Below are 23,749 nucleotides of genomic sequence, written 5' to 3'. Positions count from 1 at the left end.
ATAGTTTGCCGTGGAATCTGGATTGCCTGGGGATGTCCCAATCCCTCTCCGGTATCCCGGAGGGTGGCTTTGGGTGTCTCTCGGGCGACGGGTGTATCTCTGGAAGCCACCTTTCGGATTCCGGGGGTGGTGGCCGAAGGAGGTATGCTTTGTGGCGGATATCTGGCCGCCCTCTCTTTTGTCCACTGAGGTAGGTCGGCAGATGTGAGGTTGCTATCCCGGATTGCTGGTTTACTGGCATGATGGGTAGGGTATGGCACGGGTTCCATGCTGCACCTGCGCTACTTGCGGTGCTGAGGTCCTCTTGGGGGCGGAGGGAGATTTCTGGCCCTTTCATTCCTCCTAGGAACTATCCCTCCCCGGTCCCCCCCCCCTTTTTTTATTCTTTTTTTTTATTTTCTTTTCTTTCTTTTTTTTCTTATAAACAAAAAGAAAGAAGTAACCTAACCATGGCAGCCCTAGTCCATGAACCTGCTACCCCAGGGCCCCTTCTTGATACAGCACCCTGTTCTGACCCCGCCTCGTCTTTGGACCACTCTTCGGACACTCCTCATGCCTCTGTATCTCTTGCCGGTGCTGTTTCCTCATCCGCTTCAGGTACTGAGGTCTCGACTGACTCCTTCAATTTATCTGACCTCCGCTCTCTGACTATGCTTCCGGCCTCTCCCTCTACGGTGCGGCCATTTTTGAATCGCCGGCCCGTTCCACGTCGGACCAACTCTGGTCCCACGCCTAAATGCCAACGACAATTACCTGCTGATGATACTTCTCCACCTTCTCGTTCTTCTCAGAAAAGATCGACATGTCCTGCACTCCCTTTCCACGTTCAGTTTCAGAATGCACAATGGACTAAATTCTTCACTTTACGACCGACTTCTTCTACTGCCTATCTTTCCGACCACAGTCATTACGATTTCTTAAGTCACAGTATTGGCAAAGCACTCCTATGCCATGTTGGTAAAGATATTTCTTTTCATACTCTTAAGAGTGGTACGCGCATCATCACTGTACAGAATGCTACCCAAGTTCATGATCTTTCTCTATTTTCCCATATCGATACTGTTCCTGTCACCATTGACAAACATCATTCCCTCAATTCTTGTAGTGGTACCATCATTCTGCCCCATACCATAGTTCAACAAAATTTCCAGACATGTGGCAATGACATTCTTGAACAGCTGGAACTCCAAGATCTCCCAATCCTCAAGGTAGACACTTATGTTCTTCCTGCCCGCAGGCACAGACGATACCCTAGCAATGTGGCTCGTTTAACTTTTGACAGCCGTGAACTCCCATCCTCAGTTTATGTAGCAGGACATTGGTTACAAGTTCGAAAGGTGATCCCTACACCGCAACAGTGTAGAAATTGCTGGCGATTTGGCCATCCAGCAAAATATTGCAGATCTATAGCCGAATGCCCAGTCTGTGGTGCCGATGACCATTCTAATACGTCTTGCAATCGACCTCCCTCTTGCCTTAATTGTCATGAGGCTCACCCTTCGTACTCTCGCCATTGCCAAGTCTACTTAAATGAGCGGGAAATCCGTTACCTCAGAGAGGCAGATGGTCTCCCTTATGCCATGGCAGTTTCTCATCTCCGCCTCCAAGGGAGACTACCTCGTGTTTCTTATTCCCGTGTTTCAAAACGTCCCCCGCTTCTGGGGTCCCATCTTCTGCAGCTTCCTCTGTGGTTACCTCTCCCATAGTCACTCCCGTATCTAATTCTTTTGCTGTCCTAGGCTCAGACGTCCCTACTTCAATGCCTCAGTCTATTCTTGCTTCTTCATGTTCTCCCTCACAAGCCTCATTATCGACGAGATCTCGTACGACACCTCCTCCCAATCGTCCCTCTACTTCTCAGAAGTCAAAAAAAAAGGTCCTTTAACCCCTCCTTCCCTTCTTCCACCTCCTTATTTTCCCTTCCCTGTCTCTGTACCTGGTTTTCCCCCTCTCACTGGCTCTGTTACAAGTGTAGAGGTTCACCCTCCTCCTCGTACTGTACCTTCCTCCCCTGTTCCCTCCCAAGTTTCTTCCTCTTCTGCCACCTCCCAGGTTTCTGCCTCTTCTGTCCCCTTCCATGCTTCTTCTCCAGTTCCCTCCACCCTTTCGCCCCCCCCTACCTTGGTACAGTCCATTACAGTTCCAATCTTTACTCATCCTCCCCTACCATCTCCAACATTGTCTCCCATACGACGTCTCTGAATTCCGAAACACTTGAAGCAATCTCTGAATATATTGCAGAGACCAAACCATCAATGGACACTGATACACCCTCTGTTCCTTCTCTCTCCTCTCCTCCATCTGCGGAACTCCTTTCTTCACAGCGCACCGTTCCTTCGCTGCTTGAACGTTTTCTGCTGCCTCCGCATGTGGACTTTTCTAACCCCTCTAGTCCGTAGGAACCCTTACCTGCGGATTTCAGGTATCTTTATCATTGCCAATCATGGCCTATTTACAGTGGAATATACGCGGCCTCAGGGGTAATCGGGGTGAGCTTCAGATGTTACTCGCCCAGTTTTCCCCTGTTGATGTTTGCTTACAAGAACCAAAATCTCACACTGCTGTTATCTATCCCATTTCAGGCTATAATTTATTGTATTCTTCAGATCCTTTTCCTGATGGGAACTTTAATGAAAGTGCCCTTCTTCTACACACTGATATTCCGTACCATCAGCTAATTGTTCGTACTTTGCTGCATTACACAATAGTCCGTATCCACTTGCATAGGTGGTATACGCTCTGTTCTTTATAGTATCTCTCTCCTTCTCGGGCATTATCTATTCCGAATATTGCCTTTCTTGTTTCGTCATTACCGCCACCGCTTCTGTTACTTGGCGATTTTAATGCCCACCATTTCCTCTGGGGGGGGGGTCTCACTGTGATTCCCATGCCATTCAGTTCAAGGCTTTTCTTGCTACCCACCCCCTCCATGTTTTAAATACAGGTACTCACACCCATTTTGATCCTCGGACTCACACTCTCTCTTGCATCGATCTGTCTGCTCTTCCTCTGCCGCATTAGACTTCACCTGGTCTGTTCTCCCGGATTTACATGACAGCGACCATTTCCCAATCATTCTTACTTCCCCTTCATATTCACCACCTCTTCGTATCCCACGCTGGCAATTTGATCAGGCAAATTGGAACCTTTACTCACAACTAACTGTTTTTAGAGAGGTTCCTTCTTCATCCTCCATTGATGAGCTCCTACACCTCTTCTCGTCCTCCGTTTTAACCACAGCTTCTCATTCTATACCCCAAACTTCGGGCAGGCATTCTCAAAAATGTGTGCCTTGGTCTCCTGCTTGTGTTCGTGCAGTACGTTTGAAACGCGCTGCATGGGGCAAGTACCGGTACAATAGAACCACAGAGAGACTTCTTGATTTTAAGCAGAAGCGTGCGATCACTCGCCGTGTCATCCGTGACCCTAAACGCACTTGCTGGCGAGATTGTCTCCACCATCACCTCTGCTTCCTCTATGAGTGCAGACTGGAAAAAAGTAAGAAAACTGAGTGGTAAATATTCTCCTGACCCGGCTCCTGTTCTGCGGGTTGCCGGTGTTGACATAGCAAACCCACTAGATGTTGCCAATGAAATTGGCAATCATCTGGTCTGCATTTCTCAGGGGCTCCATCTATGCCCCTCGTTTCTTTCCTCAAAGTCTGCCAGAGAGTTAGCACCCTTGGACTTTTATTCTATCAGAGAAGAACAGTATAATGTGCCTTTTACACTTCAAGAACTGGAGGCAACACTCTCAGCTTGCCGATCATCGGCAGCTGGGCCCGACGACATTCATATTCGTGTGCTACAACATTTACATGAGTCAGCCCTTGCAGTCCTATTATGCCTTTTCAATCTATTTGGTCACAAGGTGTTCTTCCCCAGCTGTGGAAATCTGCCATTGTTCTCCCTTTCCGCAAACCAGGCACTACGGGACATGAAGCCTCCCACTATCATTCCATTACTCTTACCAGTGCAGTTTGCAAAGTGATGGAACGCCTGGTAAATAGACGTTTAGCGTGGTATTTAGACACACAATAGTCTCTCCACTTGTCAATATGGCTTTCGTAAGGGACGTTCTACCATAGACCCCTTACTACGCTTGGATACGTATGTTCATAATGCCTTTGCGAATAACCACTCAGTTATTGCCATATTTTTTGACCTTGAGAAGGCATATGACACAACTTGGAGGTATAATATTTTGGCCCAAGCCCACTCCTTAGGCCTCTGAGGCAATCTACCATCCTTCCTTAAGAACTTTTTAACTGACAGGCATTTCCGTGTTCGGGTTAATAATGTGCTCTCCCCGGACTTTATCCAAGCTGAAGGTGTCCCCCAGGGATGTGTTTTGAGCACAACACCTTTTCTCCTTGCTATAAATGATTTGGCCTCTAGTCTTCCATCAAATATTTGGTCATCACTCTATGTTGATGACTTCGCTATTGCCTGTGCAGGCACTGACTGTCACCTCATTATAGTTTCTCTCCAGCATGTGGTCGACCGTGTTTCCAATTGGGCCACCACATACGGGTTTAAATTTTCCAGCACCAAAACTCACCAAATTACTTTCACTAGAAGCTCGGTCATCTCCGATCATCCTTTGTACCTCTGTGGCTCCTGTATCCCTGAACGTGATAGTCAGGTTTCTGGGCCTCCTCTTTGACCGTAGGTTATCCTGGAAACCTCACATTACCACTCTGAAGGCAACTTGTCACAGCCGGCTGAACCTTCTGAAAACCCTTGCTCATCTTTCATGGGGAGCTCATCGTCGAACTCTCCTTCGCCTACATTCCACCCTCATTTTATCGAAACTTGATTATGGTGACCAGATCTATTCAGCGGCCTCTCCTGCTACTCTCTCTAGCCTTAACCCCATTCATCACCAAGGATTACGGTTATGCCTTGGTGCTTTTCGCTCTTCCCCTGTTGAATTCCTCTATGCAGAAGCGAACGTTCCATCCTTATCCGATCGCCGTGATGCCCATTGCCTTCGCTACTATGTACGCTCTCATGATCTCCGCAATCCTTCCATTTATAGAATGGTCACTGATATTAGTAGACATTCTTTATTTGTTCGCCGCCCCTGTTTATTCCGTCCCTTCTCTCTTCGCCTTCATTCGCTCTTGCCTTCTCTTCAATTACCACCTTTCTATGTTCATGTAGCATCTCACTTTTCCCTATCCCCCTGGGAAGTTCCAGCTGTTCGAGTCTGTTCTTTCTCTTTCCCTTGCTCGAAAGCCCAACTGTCTACTGTCGCTTCCCGCTCTCTTTTTCTTGATCACTTCCACTCTCATTCTCATGCCATTGCTGTGTACACAGATGGCTCTAAGTGTTCTGACGGCGTAGGATTCGCAGCAGTGTTTTCAGACAGCGTCGTGCGAGGGCATTTACTATCTTCGGCTAGTATTTTTACTGCGGAATTGTATGCCATTCTTGCAGCACTTATCTGTATTGCATCTAGGCCTGTGTCATCATTTGTGGTTGTCTCAGACTCCCTTAGTGCTTTACAGGCTATACAAAAATTTGATACACCTCACCCCTTAGTCCTCCGTATCCAACTTTGGCTACGCCGCATCTTTACCAAGCATAAAGATATTGTTTTTTGTTGGGACCCTGGTCATGTTGACATACAGGGCAATGAACAGGCAGACACTGCTGCGCGGTCAGCAGTACATGACCTACCAGTTTCTTATAGAGGTATTCCATTTACGGACTATTTTGCTGCAATAGCTACCCACCTTCACACCCGTTGGCAGCAATGTTGGTCTACTATGCTCGGTAACAAACTTCAATCTATTAACCGAGTATAGGTTACTGGCCGTCTTCTTGTCACAAGTGTCGAGATTGGGAGACTACTCTCTCCCGTCTTCGCATTGGCCATACTCGTCTTACTCATGGATATCTCATGGAGAGGCGCCCTGCTCCTCTCTGTGAGAATTGCCAGGCTCCATTATCAGTCAGCCACATTCTGTTGGACTGCCCACTTTATCAACGAGCACGCAGAATTTACCTCCATCGTCGTCTTCGCTCCGCTGCTCTCTCTTTACCTTCCCTTCTCGCTAATGGACCCACCTTTCATCCGGACTCTCTCATTGACTTTTTGACAACAACTGACTTACTTCACAAACTCTGATGCCTTCAGCCCTTTCTACCTCAATCTCTTGCTACCCTCTACCCCCGCACTATCCCCTGCCCCGTTGTTTTCTGTAACCTACTGATCAGCCCTCCCCTCTTCTGCCGCCCAATACCCTCGCTTCCTTCCCTACCCTGCAGCGCTGTATAGCCCTTGTGGCTTAGCGCTTCTTTTTGATTATAATAATAATAATAATGGCAAAAATATTCTACCGCCTTAGAGCCTTGTTGGGTTGGATGTACAGCCAGTGACCTCACACTCCAGAACGAGTTATTTGTGCCAACAATAATCATTTGTATTTGCAAAGATACAAGGCCTTAAGCCATCCCACCAAGTTACTGTCCAGTAGTGGAATCAAGTGCAATGTTTGTGACTTTCACAGAGACCCACACAAAAGAGTACTCTGACAATGAAATATGGTTATCAGGGAACAACTTAGATGTCACAGTATGTCAAAGAGCAGCTCATCTGCTCACAGTTACTAAAACACCACAAATGATGTGGTTGAAGTTTTGGTAGAAAAAATTGAGAACCAAAACTTATTCATTGTAGTTGTATACAAGTTGCCAGACACATCTCAACAGTTCAAGAAACAGCTATTAAAAACTGATAACTGCCTGGAAAATCTTCCAATCCCAAACATGTTGCTGCTTGGTGATTTCAATTTAAGACATTTAAAATGGAAGAACACAGAAAATGATGTCAGGAAGGAGCTCAGATGAAAACTCTCTCACATATGAGCTGCTAAATCTCTGTAATAAGACACTAAGAAGGAAAATACACTACCTTATTTTCACAAATGACAATGACCTGGTACAAAATACAACAGTATCAAAGATTTAACACAGGTCACAATCTAGATTCACCTTTGTCAATATAAGCATTAACCCTTTCGGTGTTGGTCCCATTGTATCACAGCTTTGAAGCCAGTGTTGGTCCCGTAGTATTACGCCATGAGCTCAGCTCACTCAGGTAAGCTGTCAGCAGTAAATTTGGGCCTAGCTATGAGAGCACCTGTAGCACCCAGTGCACGAGAAAAAAAGTGTGACCGTGTTTTTGGTTTAAAACAGCAACCTTGCGGTGTATTTTTGTATGGTTTTTATGGATGCATTCTCGTTTTTTTGGTCTCGTCTGACAGAATGGAAGATATACAGTGGAACCTCTACTTGCGAGTTTAATCCATTCCATGACCTTGCTCACAACTGGATTTGCTCGTTTGCAGAGTCAATTTTTCTCATTTAAATTAATTGAAATGCAATTAATCCATTCCAGTGGAATTCTGTACTTCAATAATTTCGCTAACATCAACTGTACGGCTTATTTATCTATCTCACTTCATCTAATATGACATAATAAACAATATAAATAACATACAAACCTGATATATACTCTAAAATGAATAAAATATGTTATTCATGTAGTGGTATGGGCGGTGTCAGTGGTGGACGAGAGTTTGTCTGGAGACCGGGCAAAATACTACTTCATGAATAATTTAGCTAATATCATCTATACAGCTTATTTATCTATCACAGTTCATATAATATGATATAACAAACAACATAAATAATGCAGAAACATGATATATACTCTAGAATGAATAAAATATGTCATTCATGTAGTGGTATGGGCGGTGTCGGCAGTGGACAAGTTTGTCTGGAGACCGATGAAAATACTTCATGAATAATTTTGCTAATACTGTATCATCTATACGGCTTATTTATACATGTATATTACAGTTCATCTAATAAGACATAACAAACAATAAAAATAACATAGAAACATGATACTCTAGAATGAATAAAATATGTCATTATGTAACAGGTGGAGGCGGCTACAACCGCTTCCTTTTTGTTGTGGTAAACACTGCCATCTAGTGACGGCCTTTTGAAGCCGTCTATTATAATTGTTATATGTAGTACATTATTATTATATATGTATTATTATTATACATATTATTATTATATAAATAATTTGTAATTTTTATTCACAAAAAAATATAAGATTTACTGTTATTCCTTATTGCAATAATTGTATAAATAATGTCAACCCATTCACGACTGCATACTGGAATGGACAGTGACGTCATTTGTTTACTCTGAAACAGCCAAGCAATTGACCATTTGTCCTAGGTTGAGCTCAATTTCAAGGCACTTTTCGTTGTGAAAGCAATCAAAATCATATCTATTTCTGTAATATATCTTCCATTCTATCAAATGAGACCAAAAAAACGAGAATAAACCATAAAAACCATTCAAAATTACAGCTAAGGGGTGGCTAATTGCTGAAAAGTGAACTCCATTATTTATGCTTAGATTTCTTTCATTTTTGGTGTACGTTAAGAAGCATCTTTCCATCATACATTGCCCAAGTTTCAATAAGATAGTCCAACAAACAAATGAGATACAATTCTCGAGATCAAGAGCAAGAGCCCCTCACCAGTGTCAAGGAACCTGCCTTGAGGTCTGCTCGGTCGTGGAAATTTTGCTCGTGTATGGAAGCAAAAAATCGACCCATCAACTGCTCGTATTTGGAAAAACTCGCACGTGGACACACTCACAAGTAGAGGTTCCACTGTACAGTGGACCCCCGCATAACGATGGCATCGCATAGCGATTTTTCCGCATAACGATTACTTTTATCGCAAAATTTTTGCCCCGCATACCGATTAAAAACCCGCATACCGATTTTCGTCCGAGACGCGTCCAATGTGCCCTCAGCCAGCCTCACATGTGCCGCTCCGTCCCATTGTTTACCAGCCAGCCTCCGCGGTAACATCCAAGCATACACTCGGAATATTTCGTATTATTACAGTATTTTCGGTGCTGTTTCTGGAAAATAAGTGACCATGGGCCCCAAGAAAGCTTCTAGTGCCAACCCTGTGGTAAAAAGGGTGAGAATTAGTATGGAAATTAAGAAAGATTTTGAAGGGTTTGGGGCTAACCCTGAGAAGCCTATGCCAGTTGTGGAATCCATTGTGCCTACTTCAAAGATTAAGGAAATGTGTGCACAGTGGATTGAACTGCAAACCTTTATAGATGAAAATCACCCTGACACAGCTGTTGCAAGCCGTGCTGTTGACTATTTCAATGACAATGTTGTGGCCCATTTTAGACAAATCGTAAAGGAACGGGAGGTACAGAGCTCTATGGACAGATTTGTTGTGCGACAGAGGTCCAGTGACTCTCAAGCTGGTCCTAGTGGCATTAAAAGAAGAAGGGAAGTAACCCCGGAAAAGGACTTGCTACCTCAAGTCGTAATGGAAGGGGATTCCCCTTCTAAACAGTAAGAAGATAATGCTCTCCCCTCCTCCCATCCCATCAATCATCACCAGATCTTCAATAAAAGTAAGTGTCATTTAATTGTGCATGCCTTTTTCAGTTTGTGTGTATTAAAATTAACATTTCATGTGGTAAAAAAAATTTTTTTTCATACTTTTGGGCGTCTTGCACGGATTAATTTGATTTCCATTATTTCTTATGGGGAAAATTCATTCGCATAACGATTATTTCGCATAACGATGAGCCCTCTTGCACGGATTAAAATCGTTAACCGGGGGTCCACTGTATTACAGAAATAGATATGATTTTGATTAGTTTCAGGACAGAGTTGCAGCTTGAAATTGAGCTCAAAATAGAGGAAATGTTAAATTTTTGCCGATATTCCAGAGTACTCAACGACATCACTTGTCCAATACGTGTCCAACTGGCCAGTCTAATATGCATTTAGGAATGCACTGACATTATTTATACAATTATTACAATAATGCAGTAGTCTGCATAAAAGTAAATTTTCTTTTTTTTTTTTTTGTGAATAAAAATTCAAAATAGATGGGCCAGGAATGTCTACATTATTAATTCTGGACCCTATTTTCAAATTGGCAATTGCTGAATGTGCGAAATTGGCCAAAATACCGACTTCTGATCATCACTTTATTGGGGAGTTGTTAGGTGAAATTGCCGTTGCATGAATATCGTAGACACCACTAACTTTGCGAGAACATAATTCCATAACTTTTCCCATCAAATTTCATAATTTTGGTTTCATTACCTTCAGAAAAAAATTCGTTATTATTTCATAAGATAAAATAATTATTTTTTAATATTCTTTGACCCTGGGAGCAAGTTTGCGAGCAGAGGTCCCGGCACTGAAAAGGTTAACCCCCTTCAGTGTTGGTCCCGTAATATTACGACTTTGAAGCCAGTGTCAGTCCAGCAATATTATGGCTTTGAAGCCAGTGTCAGTCCAGCAATATTATGGCTTTGAAGCCAGTGTCGGTCCCATAATACTATGCCAAAATTTTAGCGGCTTCAAATATTGCGGGAGAAAGCTGGTAGGCCTACATATAAGAATGGGTCTGCATGGTTAGTGTGCACATTATAAAAAAAAATCCTGCAGCAATTAGTGCATGAGAAAAAAACTGCAACGTGTTTTTGGTTTAAAACAGTGACTTTGTGGTGTATTTTTGTATGGTATTTGTGTTTGTATTCTTGTTTTCTTGGTCTCATTTGACAGAATGGAAGACACATTACAGAAATAGTGTGATTTTGAATGGTTTACCGACTAAAAGCTTGAAATTGAGCTCAAAGTAGCAGAAATGTTAGATTTCTGACAATGTTCAAGATTAAACAAATCATGTCATGCATCCAATACACATCAACTGGTTGGTCTAATATGCATTCATGAATGTGCTGATATTATTTATTATTATTACAATTATGCAGTAGTCTGAATAACAGTGAATAATTTATTTCTTGTGTGAATAAAAATTCAAAATGAAGAGCAAGCGTAATGTAAGAGGGGCCTGGACGTGATTAATGAACAGAGAAAATGCTATTTTAGTGCTAGGAATGTTTGTATTGTTAATTCTGGACCCTATTTTGAAACTGGCCTTACTTGAATTGCATATGAAACTAGCCAAATTACCAATTTATGATCACTTTATTGGGTAGTTAAAATCAGTAAATGGGCAGTTTCTTGTACTCAATTGATAGAACAAATAGTTCTAGCGAAATAGCTACAAGTTTGGTTAACTGGAACAATGGAATTAACCAAAAATAGGGCTCAGAGTGGGTGAAATTGCCAATGCATAAATATCACCGAGACTGCTAACTTCGCAAGAGCGTAATTCTGCAAGTTTTCCATCAAATTTCGTACTTTCGGTGTCATTACCATCAGGAAAAGATTCTCTATCATTTCATAAGAATTTTTTTTTTTTTTTTTTGAAAATTGTTTGACATGGAGAGCAAGTTTGTGAGCAGAGGTCTCAACAGTGAGAGAGTTAACAATGGATACATCACTCCATCACTGTCTTGCCAGAAGGGTGCTTTACACTACAGTTTTTAAACTGCAACACTTACACCCCTCCTTCAAAGTACAGTGCCTGCACTCTGAAGGAGGGGTGTAAATGTTGCAGTTTAAAAACTGTAGTGTAAAGCACCCTTCTGGCAAGACAGTGATGGAGTGAATGATGGTGAAAGTTTTTCCTTTTTGGGCCACCCTGCCTTGGTGGGAATCGGCCAGTGATAATAAAAAAATAAAAACATCTTTGGTGAATGGAGTAGAAGCAAACACCAGACAGGAGTTTAAAAATTAGTGTAATAGGGCACATTCACACAAGCCAAATGAAAGCTAAGAAGTGGAATCGAGTTGACAGCTCACCGTGCCAAATTCAGGTACAGTAATTTACTATACATGCCAAGCACAAAGCCTGAACATATATTAAAAGTAGCCATTTTTTTTTAGAATTCTGTAACAGAGTGGAGGACAAATAAGCCTCTCTCCTTTACAGACTACAGGGTATTCACAATAATAATAGAAAAAGGTAAGCTACAAATTTTCCTTTTTAAGTTAGGGGAAGCAACCAAAACTATCAAGAAACTATTACCCCCCCCAATCCTCTAAACTCTAAAGGAAGATCATATTTAATCATATAAACAAGGCTAAAATACACATACCTAAGTACTACATAAAGCACAAATACACATACCTAAGTACTACATAAAGCACAATTGGTTCAACTCTAATACTGTATTACTAATAGTTACACTGTAAAATACGTACCTGATGGTGTAATAATGGGCTCATTAGGCTCTACTGTTAATTCACTAACATCAACAACTCCTGAATCGCCACGCATTCGTCGCTCTCGTGCTGTAGCAGCCAAAAGAACAGCAGCATTTAATCGCTCCAGTAGCCGCCGTATACCCAAGTCCATCTGTATAACCACAATAATCTAAAATTAATTTGTGCCTGGTAAAAAATTAAGACAATATTATGTCATCTATAAATACAGCCTCTCCTCACTTAACGATGGAGTTCTATTCCTAAGACCATGTCGTTGAATGAATTCATTGCTAAGTGAGGAGCATACTATAATGGTAGTTTGTGTCAACTATCTTTGATATTCTTATAATGTCACCTCTGCACCATTTATAACATTTCTGGTATATCGTTAAATGTTTATACAGTAGTGTACTGTACAGTGGAACGCCGGTTTTCGTCCTTAATCCATTCCAGAAGGTCGGTCGAAATCTGAAATGGACGAAAACCGAAGTAATATTTCCCATAAATAATGTAAATCCAATTAATCCATTCCAGACACTCAAAAATATTAACAAAAAATAGATTTTAAAGAGAATAACTATAGTTTTACATACAGAAAACAATGAGAAATAAATACAGTGGACCCTCAGCCAATGGCTTTAATCCGTTCCAGAGAGCTAGCCTTTAGTCGAATTAGCCGTTAGTCAAATTAATTTTCCCCATAAGAAATAATGGAAATAGAATTAATCCGTTCCAGACGCCCAAAAGTAGTGAACAAAATAATTTTTTTTTTACATGAAATATACATTTCCCTACACAGAAACGAATGCTACATGCAAAATAAACAATAATTAAATGCCACTTACCTTTATTGTGGAGTTGTTGAGTGATGTGCCAGCAGCAGGGGATACTCAGGTTCTCTATTGTTTGGAAGGGGAATCCCCTTCCATAAAGACTTCAGGTACCAAGTCCTTTGGTGGGGTTACTTCCCTTCTTGGTTTTTTAATGCCACTAGGACCAGTTTGAGTCACTGGACCCCTGTAGCACAAAATATTTGTCCAGGGAGCTCTGTTTCTCACTTGCCCTTAGGATTTCCCTAAAATGGGACACAAGAGTGTCATTGTACATGTTGCCAATACGGCTTGCAACAGCTGTGACAGGATAAAATTCATCCATAATTCTTGCACCTTTGTAAACATTGTACACATTTTCTTACTCCTTGACAAAGGCAACTTCCTCTGTCTCTCCCCCTCCTGCTCTGAAGCACATACCTGAGCTGTGGTGACCTGTTGCTGTTGCACATCAAGCTCTTGCAGGTCTGCAGTGGTTAGTTCTTCGTTGTCGTTCTGCACCAACTCTTCCACATCCTCACCACAAACCTCCAACCCCATGGACTTCCCCAATGTCACAATAGCTTCCACAACTGGCATAGGCTCCTGAGGGTTAGCCCTAAACCCTTCAAAATCCCTCTCTTGTACACACTGTGGCCACAGTTTCCTCCAAGCAGAGTTCAAAGTCCTGCAAGTCACTCCCTCCCAAGCCTTACCTATAAGGTTTATGTAACTGAGGATACTGAAGTGATCTTTCCAAAACTCTCTTAGGGTCAATTGAGTGTCTGAGGTCACTTCAAAGCACTTCTGAAACACTGTTTTTGTGTAGAGTTTTTTGAAGTTTGAAATGACCTGCTGGTCCATGGGCTGGAGGAGAGGAGTTGTATTAGTAGGCAAAAACTTCACTTTAACGAAACCAAACTCCCCTGCAATTTGCTCTTGCAAGTCGTGAGGATGAGCAGGAGCACTGTCCATTACCAGGAGGCACTTAAGTGATAATTTCTTTTCCAGGAGGTAATTTTTCACAGTGGGGCCAAACACACCATAAAACCAGTACATGAACATTTCCCTAGTGACCCATGCCTTACTGTTTGATCTCCACAGCACATACAAATTACCCTTGACAATATTGTTGTTCCTGAACACTCTGGGAGTTTCAGAGTGATACACCAACAAAGGCTTCACTTTGTAATCACCACAAGCATTACTACACAACATTAATGTCAGCTTGTCTTTCATAGGCTTATGTCCTGGGAGTGCCTTTTCCTCCTGAGTAATGCAGGTCCTGTTTGGCATTTTCTTCCGAAACAGGCTTGTTTTGTCACAATTAAACACTTGTTCAGGTTTTAAGTTTTCAGTCTCTATGTACTCCTTAAAGTCTCACACACATTTTTCAGTCACTTTTTTGTCTGAACTGGCAGCCTCACCATGCCTTACCACACTGTGTATGCCACTACGATTCTTAAATCTCTCAAACCAGCCTTTACTGGCCTTAAATTCATCAATATCATCACTATTTTGAGGTATTTTCTTAATGAGATCATCATGCAACTGTCTTGCCTTTTCACATATTATTAACTGAGAGACACTATCTCCTAATAATTATTTTTCATTTATCCATACCAACAACAGTCTCTCCACCTCTTCAATTATTTGCGATCTCTGTTCTGAAAACATACTTGCACCTTTCGCAACAACAGCTTCCTTGATCGCCTTTCTGTTTCCCAAGATAGTAGTGATGGTTGAATGGGGTTTGTTATATAGCCTTTCCAATTCGGACATACGCACTCCACTTTCATATTTTTCAATGATCCTTTTTTTCATTTCCATAGTAATTCTCACCCTTTTTACCACAGGCTTGGCACTAGAAGCCTTCTTGGGGCTCATGGTGGCTTACTGAGCAGTTACAAGCACTAAAAACACTGGAATAACACAAAATATATCGAAGGTACACGTGATATCGACAGCAAATGCTTGTAAACAATGCCACACTGAGTCTTGGAGTGGCTACGCCCGCTCAGGCCGCATGGACACGTTCAGGACAAAAGCCATTAGATGAGTTTTTCGCCGTTGGTAGAGCCTTTTTTTTATGCCAAAGAGCGCAGTTAGACGAATTTGCCGTTAGTCGATGCTGCCGTTGGTCGGGGGTCCACTGTATAAATGACTAATTTTAATGGATAAATGAACATTTAAATCACTTTTACCTTTATTGAAGAGACTTACTGGTGTATGAAAGATGGCGAGGAGGGGAGAGGGAGGAGAGGTTATTGCTTGGAAAGGGGGAGGGGGAGAGATTATTGTTTGGAAGGGTAATCCCCCTCCATAAGGATTTCAGGTATCAAAGCCCTATCCGAGGTTACTTCCCTTCTTTGTCTTTTACTGGCACTAGGACCAGCTTGAGAATCAGTGGACCATGCAGACATGGATTGCAACAGCTTTGTTAGGGGGATATTTCTCCACATCCTAGCTACACAGTATTTAATGCAGCCCAGAGCTACATTATTACCATCGACATACAGTGGACCCCCCCCCCCCCCCCGAGTTCCATGATTAACCCGTAAACAGTCCAAACGGTCCAAAGTCGGTTCCTGACCAGCCGGGCTGTGGCTCGTACGTTGGTTTGCGTGCAGCCAGCAGTAACAGCCTGGTTGATCAGGCTCTGATCCACCAGGAGGCCTGGTCACAGACCTGGCCGCGGGGGCGTTGACCCCCGGAACTCTCTCCAGGATACGTTTTTTCAATATTTGAAAGCATGTAAAAAGAGTAGATCTTTTTTTTTTGTACATTTGAAAACGTGTACAAAAACTCTGATCTACTTTTTTTTTTTGTTATATTTGAAAATATGTAAAAAAAAAAAGTAGATCTACTTTTGGAGCACTACGCATGTGAACGTAGATCTGCTTGGACCACTTACGGGTTAATCCATTCCAGAGAGTCTTGCCAAAAGTCGAAATTCAGGAGTGTCGAAACCATTTTCCCCATAAGAAATAATGTAAATCCAATTGATCCATTCCAGGCACCCAAAGGTATTAATATAAATTATATTTTTAGATTAAATATAGATTTACATACAGAAAAGAATGAGAAATCAAGTATAAAACAAGAATATCACACTTACCTTTATTGAAGACTCTTGTTGGTGTATGGAAGACAGGAGGAGGAGAGAGGATGGGGAAGTTACACTATTGTTTGGAAGGGGAATCCCCTTCCATAAAGACTGTAGGTACCAAGTCCTTATCCAGGGTTATTTCCCTTCTTTGTTTTTTAATGTCACTAGGACCAGCTTGTCACTGGATCCCTGTCTCTCAAATAACTGTTCCAGACAGCTGTTTCTAGCATCTCTTAAAATTTGCCTCAAATGGGACAAGGCATTGTCATTTACATGTTGCCAATGTGGCTTGCAACAGCTTTGTCAGGGTGATGTTCCTCCATAAATGTTTGCACCTCATTCCACTTTGCACAAATATCCTTAAGCTTTGAAGAAGGCACCTTCTTCCATCTGTATTCCTCCTCTCTGAAGCAATTTCCTCAGCTGTGGTCTGTTGCTGTTGCAGATGAAGGTCTTGCAGCTCTTCAGTGGTTAGCTCTTCATTGTGGTCCTCTACCAACTCTTCCATATCCTGGCCACTCACATCCAACCCCATGGAATTCCCCAATGCCACAACTGATTGCACAACAGGTGTAGGGTCGACAGGGTCAGCCTCAAACCCTTCAAAATCCTTCTTTTGGAAACATTCTGGCCACAATTTTCTCCAAGCTGAGTTCAAAGTCCTGGAAGTCACTCCCTCCCAAGCCTTATCTATAAGGCTTATGCAATTGAGGATACTTAAGTGATCCTTCCAGAAGTCTCTTAGGGTCAACTGAGTGTCTGAGGTCACACCAAAGCACCTTTGAAACACTGCTTTGGTGTACAGTTTTTTGAAGTTTGAAATGATCTGCTGGTCCATGGGCTGGATGAGAGGAGTGGTATTAGGGGGGCAAGAACTTCACTCTGATGAAATTAAACTCCTCCACCTTTTGGTCATCCAAGTCTGGAGGATGAGCAGAAGCATTGTCCATTACCAAGAGGCACTTGAGTGGCAATTTTTTTTCCAGGAGGTATTTCTTCACACTCAGGTGAAACACGTTATTGACCCAATCAAGGAAAATTTCCGTTGTGACCCATGCCTTACTGTTAGTCTTCAACATCACACACAATTTACTCTTGGCAACACTGTTTTTCTTGAACACTTTAGGATTTTCAGTGTGATACACCAGTAAAGGCTTCACTTTGAAATCCCCACTAGCATTACCACAGAACATGAGAGTTAGCCTGTCTTTCATAGGCTTGTGTCCTGGCAGTGTCGTTTCTTCCTGTGTGTAGGTCCTCCTTGCCATTTTCTTCCAAAACAGGCCTGTTTCATCACAACTGAACACTTGTTGGGGGACGAATCCTTCAGCCTCTACACAGACGAATTTTTCAGCCGCATATTTGTCAGAACTGGCAGCCTCGCCATGTCTTACCACAGTGTGTATGCCACTACATTTCTTAAATCTCTCAAACCAGCCTTTGCTGGCCCTAAATTCGCTAACATCAGCACTCATTCCAGGCATTTTCTTTACGAGATCAGCATGCAACTGCCTTGCCTTTTCACAAATTATCGACTGCTTAACACTATCTCCTGCTAATTATTTTCGGTTGATCCACACTAACAACAATCTCTCAACATCTTTGAGTATTTGCAATCTCCTTTTGGTGAGCAGATCTACCCTTTTCGCAATAACAGCTTCCTTGAATTAATTTTCTTCAACACGATAGAAGTAATCGTTAAATGGAGCTTCCCGTACATCCTGTTGAGTTCGACAACACTCACTCCACTTTCATATTTTGCTATAATTTCTTTCTTTAATTCTATCATGTTTCTCACCTTCTTTACCAAAGGGCTAGTACTAGAAGCTATCTTTGGGCCCATGGTGGCTTATTTAGCAGTTGTAAGCACAATAAAGAATTGATTATTACAAAATATATTGTATGAACGATTGTGGTGAAGGTCACTCGTCCACAAACAATGCCACACTTACTCCTGAATGCTGTGTGGGAGCTGTTGTGTACACCCAGCCACTCCCAGCAGCACAGACACATTCCGTACGACGGATGAATCACGAAGCAAATCGTGAACCACAAGGCTTTGTTTTGACGAAAAAAGTTGTTGAAAGTCAAAATTCACGAAGTGTGAGGCTTATGAAACTTGGGGGTCCACTGTACCATGTTCACCGAGTTTAATCATTCCTAACAAATACCTTTAGATGCCATCATGAACAAAGGGAGAAGTAATGAATAATTCATGCTGAGAATTGTAAAAAAAAAGTGTTATTTATTAAGGGTGGTGTCTGGACCAACGCAGATTCATACGTTTTATCTTATGCTGAACCAGAGAAAATGTAATGTTTGCCCTCTGCCTGGCTACCACACCTCCATAGCATATAAACATTACACGTTTATATGCTATGTAACATGTTTCTTATATAATTTTGAAGAAAATATCATAGATGGATTAATGAAAATGTTTATATTAACCTAAAATAAGACATTTTATGTGCCCAAGAGTGATTATTATTACGTATTAGTATCACAAAAGTATGACTGGCCCAGGCGGACGAGTCTGGTACAGACGATTTCAGAGCGGAGGTACGAAACCCAGGGTAAGGTTTCGCCCAAAAATGTGGTCAAAATCCGAATTGTACAATATCTGCACCAGACGAAATCCAGGGTTTCACTGTATATTGAAATAAAGAGAACAGAGAAAATCAGCTGTAATATACATTATTTCGGTATGAATACTGGTCAGAGAGCCCAATGTATGTCCGAGGCATTGGTAAACGAGTACTTTGCTAAGTGAGGAGAGGCTGTACTGTATTGTTTCAAGCATCAGAAAGTATGCTGGATATACAGTAAACCCTCCATTTAATGGACTTTGGAAATAGATTTGGAAACCATGGCAAAGTCCTTTAGTTGCAGAATGGTTTATTATTACAATCATGACAAAACATCTTTTTTCTATCCACCACAAGTGCCATTACTGGCCGCTTGCTCCCCACCCCCTAATTAGTCCGTTAAATAAAAGGTTAACTGTAGAAAAAGGTCACTTGCCTGTTCATTCATTAACGCAGATAGCTGACCGAACACTACTGTCTGTCGAGTGTTTATCAGATGTGCTAGATGGTAAAGTGGGCGGTAAATCGTATGCGATTCATCCTGAGCTACAGGTGGAGTATTGTACCGATGAGTGACCTGGGGCGGAGTGAGGCTGTCTCCACCTGCTGCTCCTGGTGGTGTATGGGAGCCTGGCCCACGATAATGTAATGAAGAGGGTCTTGGTGAATTACTGCGAGAAGCTGGCAGGCTGTTACTCATGTAGCCCTCTGCACTGTTACTCTCATGGCGTCGTCCATCAAGACTTCCTTCATCAGGCCCACCTCTATACATTGGACGCTGATCCTTGTGGGGACCTGCAAAAACTTGTGGAACACCTATAGGTCCCACTGGTTTTCCTGAGGGACCCTGAGGGCCTATAACACCAATGGCTGCTTCTTGCTGTTCCTTGAGTTGGCGTCTCCTCCTCTTACTCCATAATTCATGACAATCTTGATACTTAGGTAATGGTGGTGGTTCCATTCTGTAATAATAGGAAAACAAATAGATATCCATCACAATACAGTATACAGTTATCTGCCCTCCATATCAGACCTAAATGATATCCATTATTTATACTAGAATTTTAATACACTTGTCCTTACAAATCTGCAGTACGTTTAATTTCCTAATACAGGTCCACATCCCTTTACCCGAAATTCTGAAATTCAAAAAGTTCCGAAACTCAAAGTTTTTTCTTGGAGTGTGGAGCGTCAGTCATCTCCATGCTGGGTCACGCCGCCACATGGCAGCATTGAGAATCATTCTGAAATTTGAAAAAGTCTGAAATTCGAAATAATACAGGCCCCAAGGGTTTCAGATAAAGGGATGTGCACCTGTACTGACTTTTCATGAAGAATATACGTAAATCACAATACCATAGCTGGAACAATTCACGTAACACACACTTCAGGAAGGAAACATTAGACAACATTTTGGTCCATTATCAAGTCACAACTGAGTAAGAAAAATGAAAGAAAACCAGAAGACACTCTGGTAACGGAAAGAAAGTTAGAAGATAGGTCAGAAAGTGAATAGCATAGTGTTGGAGTTACCCAGCTGCTCCATCCCCTCAAACTGTAATTTATCCCATTACCTGTTACTACTACTAGTTCTAGGTCTTCAAATAACTTTTGGGGTCAGGGGCATCTTGATTCTCCCCTAGAAAAATAATTCCCGGGTACCACAGTAAATCATGGGTGGCATTAGTCTAGTACTAAGTCAATTACTATGGAGGGGAGACAATAACCTCAGTGAGATTCAAATTAAGAGGATTCTCAGGTAGTAACATTGGTATAAGTGATGCAAATTGCAGTGATTTTAAGAAATGAGGAACCATCCACGAACAGTGAAGAAAATGAGAACTACATAATGCAGGGTATATAGTTGGCTCCTCAATTAAAGACATTAGTAAGCCTATTCCTACAAATTAAAAAGATGTTTACTTCATTGTATGATGGTGACTACAGTAAGGATGATAAGTGAAAATGAATATGAAATAAAGATTACCATGACTACTGCATAAGCAAATGTGTAGATTCTTGTGACAGTAGCAAAATATTCTACTAGAATACGAAAGCATGTGTTTGAAAAAATCGATCCACATTTCCCACTGCCAAAAGTGTGCTACAATCTACAGGAAAACAGCAACTGCTACAGCTGCTCTTGCTGCAGCTGCTGCTACAATGGCAACACTTGCAGTTGTTGCTGCTACTGAAGATAACTCTTGCAACACCAGTGTGTGCCCATTTGCTTCCAAATCAAATTTTCAGTATACAGTGGAACCTCAGAACTCAAACTTAATTGGTTCCAGAAGACTGTTAGAATGCCTATTTGAGTACAAAATTAATTTTTACCAACCAATTTTCTTTTTGATTCGCTGTTATCACTAACCCTCTTAGGCCCCATGTGACTTTTTTTTTTTTCAACAAGTCGGCCGTCTCCCACCGAGGCAGGGTGACCCAAAAAAAGAAAGAAAATCCCCAAAAAGAAAATACTTTCATCATTCAACACTTTCACCACACTCACACATTATCACTGTTTTTGCAGAGGTGCTCAGAATACAACAGTTTAGAAGCATATACATATAAAGATACACAACATATCCCTCCAAACTGCCAATATCCCAAACCCCTCCTTTAAAGTGCAGGCAATGTACTTCCCATTTCCAGGACTCAAGTCCGACTATATGAAAATAACCGGTTTCCCTGAATCCCTTCACTAAATATTACCCTGCTCACACTCCAACAGATCATCAGGTCCCAAGTACCATTCGTCTCCATTCACTCCTATCTAACACGCTCACACACACTTGCTGGAAGTCCAAGCCCCTCGCCCACAAAACCTCCTTTACCCCCTATCTCCAACCCTTTCGAGGACGAACCCTACCCCTCCTTCCTTCCCCTATATGCTTTCCATGTCATTCTACTTTGATCCATTCTCTCTAAATGACCAAACCACCTCAACCCCTCTTCTGCCCTCTGACTAATACTTTTATTAACTCCACACCTTTTCCTAATTTCCACACTCCGAATTTTCTGCATAATATTTACACCACACATTGCCCTTAGACCGGACATCTCCACTGCCTCCAACCGTCTCCTCGCTGCTGCATTTACCACCAAAGCTTCACACCCATATAAGAGTGTTGGTACCACTATACTTTCATACATTCCCTTCTTTGCCTCCATAGATAACGTTTTTTGACTCCACATATACCTCAACGCACCACTCACCTTTTTTCCCCTCATCAATTCTATGATTAACCTCATCCTTCATAAATCCATCCGCCGACACATCAACTCCCAAGTATTTGAAAACATTCACTTCTTCCATACTCCTCCTCCCCAATTTGATATCCAATTTTTCTTTATCTAAATCATTTGATACCCTCATCACCTTACTCTTTTCTATGTTCACTTTCAACTTTCTACGTTTACACACATTCCCAAACTCATCCAATAACCTTTGCAATTTTTCTTTAGAATCTCCCATAAGCACAGTATCATCAGCAAAAAGTAACTGTCAATTCCCATTTTGAATTTGATTCCCCATAACTTAATCCCACCCCTCTCCCAAACACCCTAGCATTTACTTCTTTTACAACCCCATCTATAAATATATTAAACAACCATGGTGACATTACACATCCCTGTCTAAGACCTACTTTTACCGGGAAGTAGTCTCCCTCTCTTCTACACACCCTAACCTGAGCCTCACTATCCTCATAAAAACTCTTTACAGCATTTAGTAACTTACCACCTATTCCATATACTTGCAACATCTGCCACATTGCTCCTCTATCCACTCTATTATATGTCTTTTCTAAATCCATAAATGCAATAAAAACTTCCCTACGTTTATCTAAATACTGTTCACATATATGCTTCAAGTAAACACTTGATCTACACATCCCCTACCCACTCTGAAGCCTCCCTGCTCATCCGCAATCCTACATTCTGTCTTACCTCTAATTCTTTCAATTATAACCCTACCGTACACTTTTCCTGGTATACTCAGTAAACTTATTCCTCTATAATTTTTACAATCTCTTTTGTCCCCTTTCCCTTTATATAAAGGGACTATACATGCTCTCTGCCAATCCCTAGGTATCTTCCCCTCTTTCATACATTTATTAAATAAAAGCACCAACCACTCCAACACTATATCCCCCCCTGCTTTTAACATTTCTGTCATGATCCCATCAGTTCCAGCTGCTTTACCTCCTTTCATTCTACGTAATGCCTCACGTACCTCCCCTACACTTACATTCTGCTCTTCTTCACTCCTAAAAGATGGTATACCTCCCTGACCACTGCATGAAATTACCGCCTCCCTTTCTTCCTTAACATTTAAAAGCTCCTCAAAATATTCTCGCCATCTACACGAAATATCTTACAGCGAAGTTCTGGCAGACTGTGTTTGTTTGGTTGAGTGCCGAGCAAAACGTCAACTACCAAGCGATTTGTTTACCTAACAAAGCGTTCGAATATTGAACTATTCGAGTACTGAGGTTTCACTATTTTTTTGTTCATTTGTTTGTTGACTGATCTTACTGAAACTATGTAACTATGATTTATGCACTCTTATTCTAACAGAAAAAATGAATGAAATTAGACAATAAAGAAAAAAACTGAGACGTCAAATTGCAACCACCGAGGTAAACAGTGGATAACTGAAACCCCGGAAACCCAATCCGTAGATACAGGGGCTCTACTATACTCCGCTACTGCCTCCTATAATGTATTACAGAGACAATAATTTATTTTATAAGAATGACAAAACCATACCTGTCCTCAGAAGTTGCTTCAAGGCTTAAAATGTGCTGGACCACAAGAAATTTGAAAGTCCTATGGTTTTTGCTCACACAGGTAGTACATGTCCTGTGTCCAGTAAGACGTATAAATACACCACCTTAACTTAAAGGGTTAATTAATGCTAAGAAAGATTCTTCTGACTAATCAGAGTGGGTGGGGTCAAATTCATGGCAAACAAATCCTAAAACCTGCAGGTCAGATTATTCTAAACCAAGTAGATGAGAAGAGTAATGTCTCATAAATACAAACAAATG

At 41.7% G+C, this 23,749-nt stretch overlaps 1 protein-coding gene across 2 annotated transcripts in view; it reads right to left on the bottom strand.

The window, feature by feature from the left end:
* Cdk12 (Cyclin-dependent kinase 12) overlaps positions 1–23,749 on the bottom strand; it is a 109,822-nt gene that overhangs the window by 1,744 nt on the left and 84,329 nt on the right. For both annotated transcript variants that reach the window (XM_053779747.2, XM_053779748.2), the window contains exons 9-10: positions 19,138–19,663; positions 12,196–12,349 (exon numbers count right to left, since the gene is read on the bottom strand). In XM_053779747.2, the coding sequence (XP_053635722.1) occupies positions 12,196–12,349; positions 19,138–19,663 (680 nt within the window). The remainder of the gene's footprint in view (positions 1–12,195; positions 12,350–19,137; positions 19,664–23,749) is intronic.

This window comes from Cherax quadricarinatus, chromosome 24 (assembly GCF_038502225.1).
Source record: "Cherax quadricarinatus isolate ZL_2023a chromosome 24, ASM3850222v1, whole genome shotgun sequence".
Taxonomy (NCBI): Eukaryota; Metazoa; Arthropoda; class Malacostraca; order Decapoda; family Parastacidae; genus Cherax; species Cherax quadricarinatus.
The sequence above is the reverse complement of the archived record's forward strand: the minus strand, read 5'-3'. Positions and strand labels throughout refer to the sequence as shown.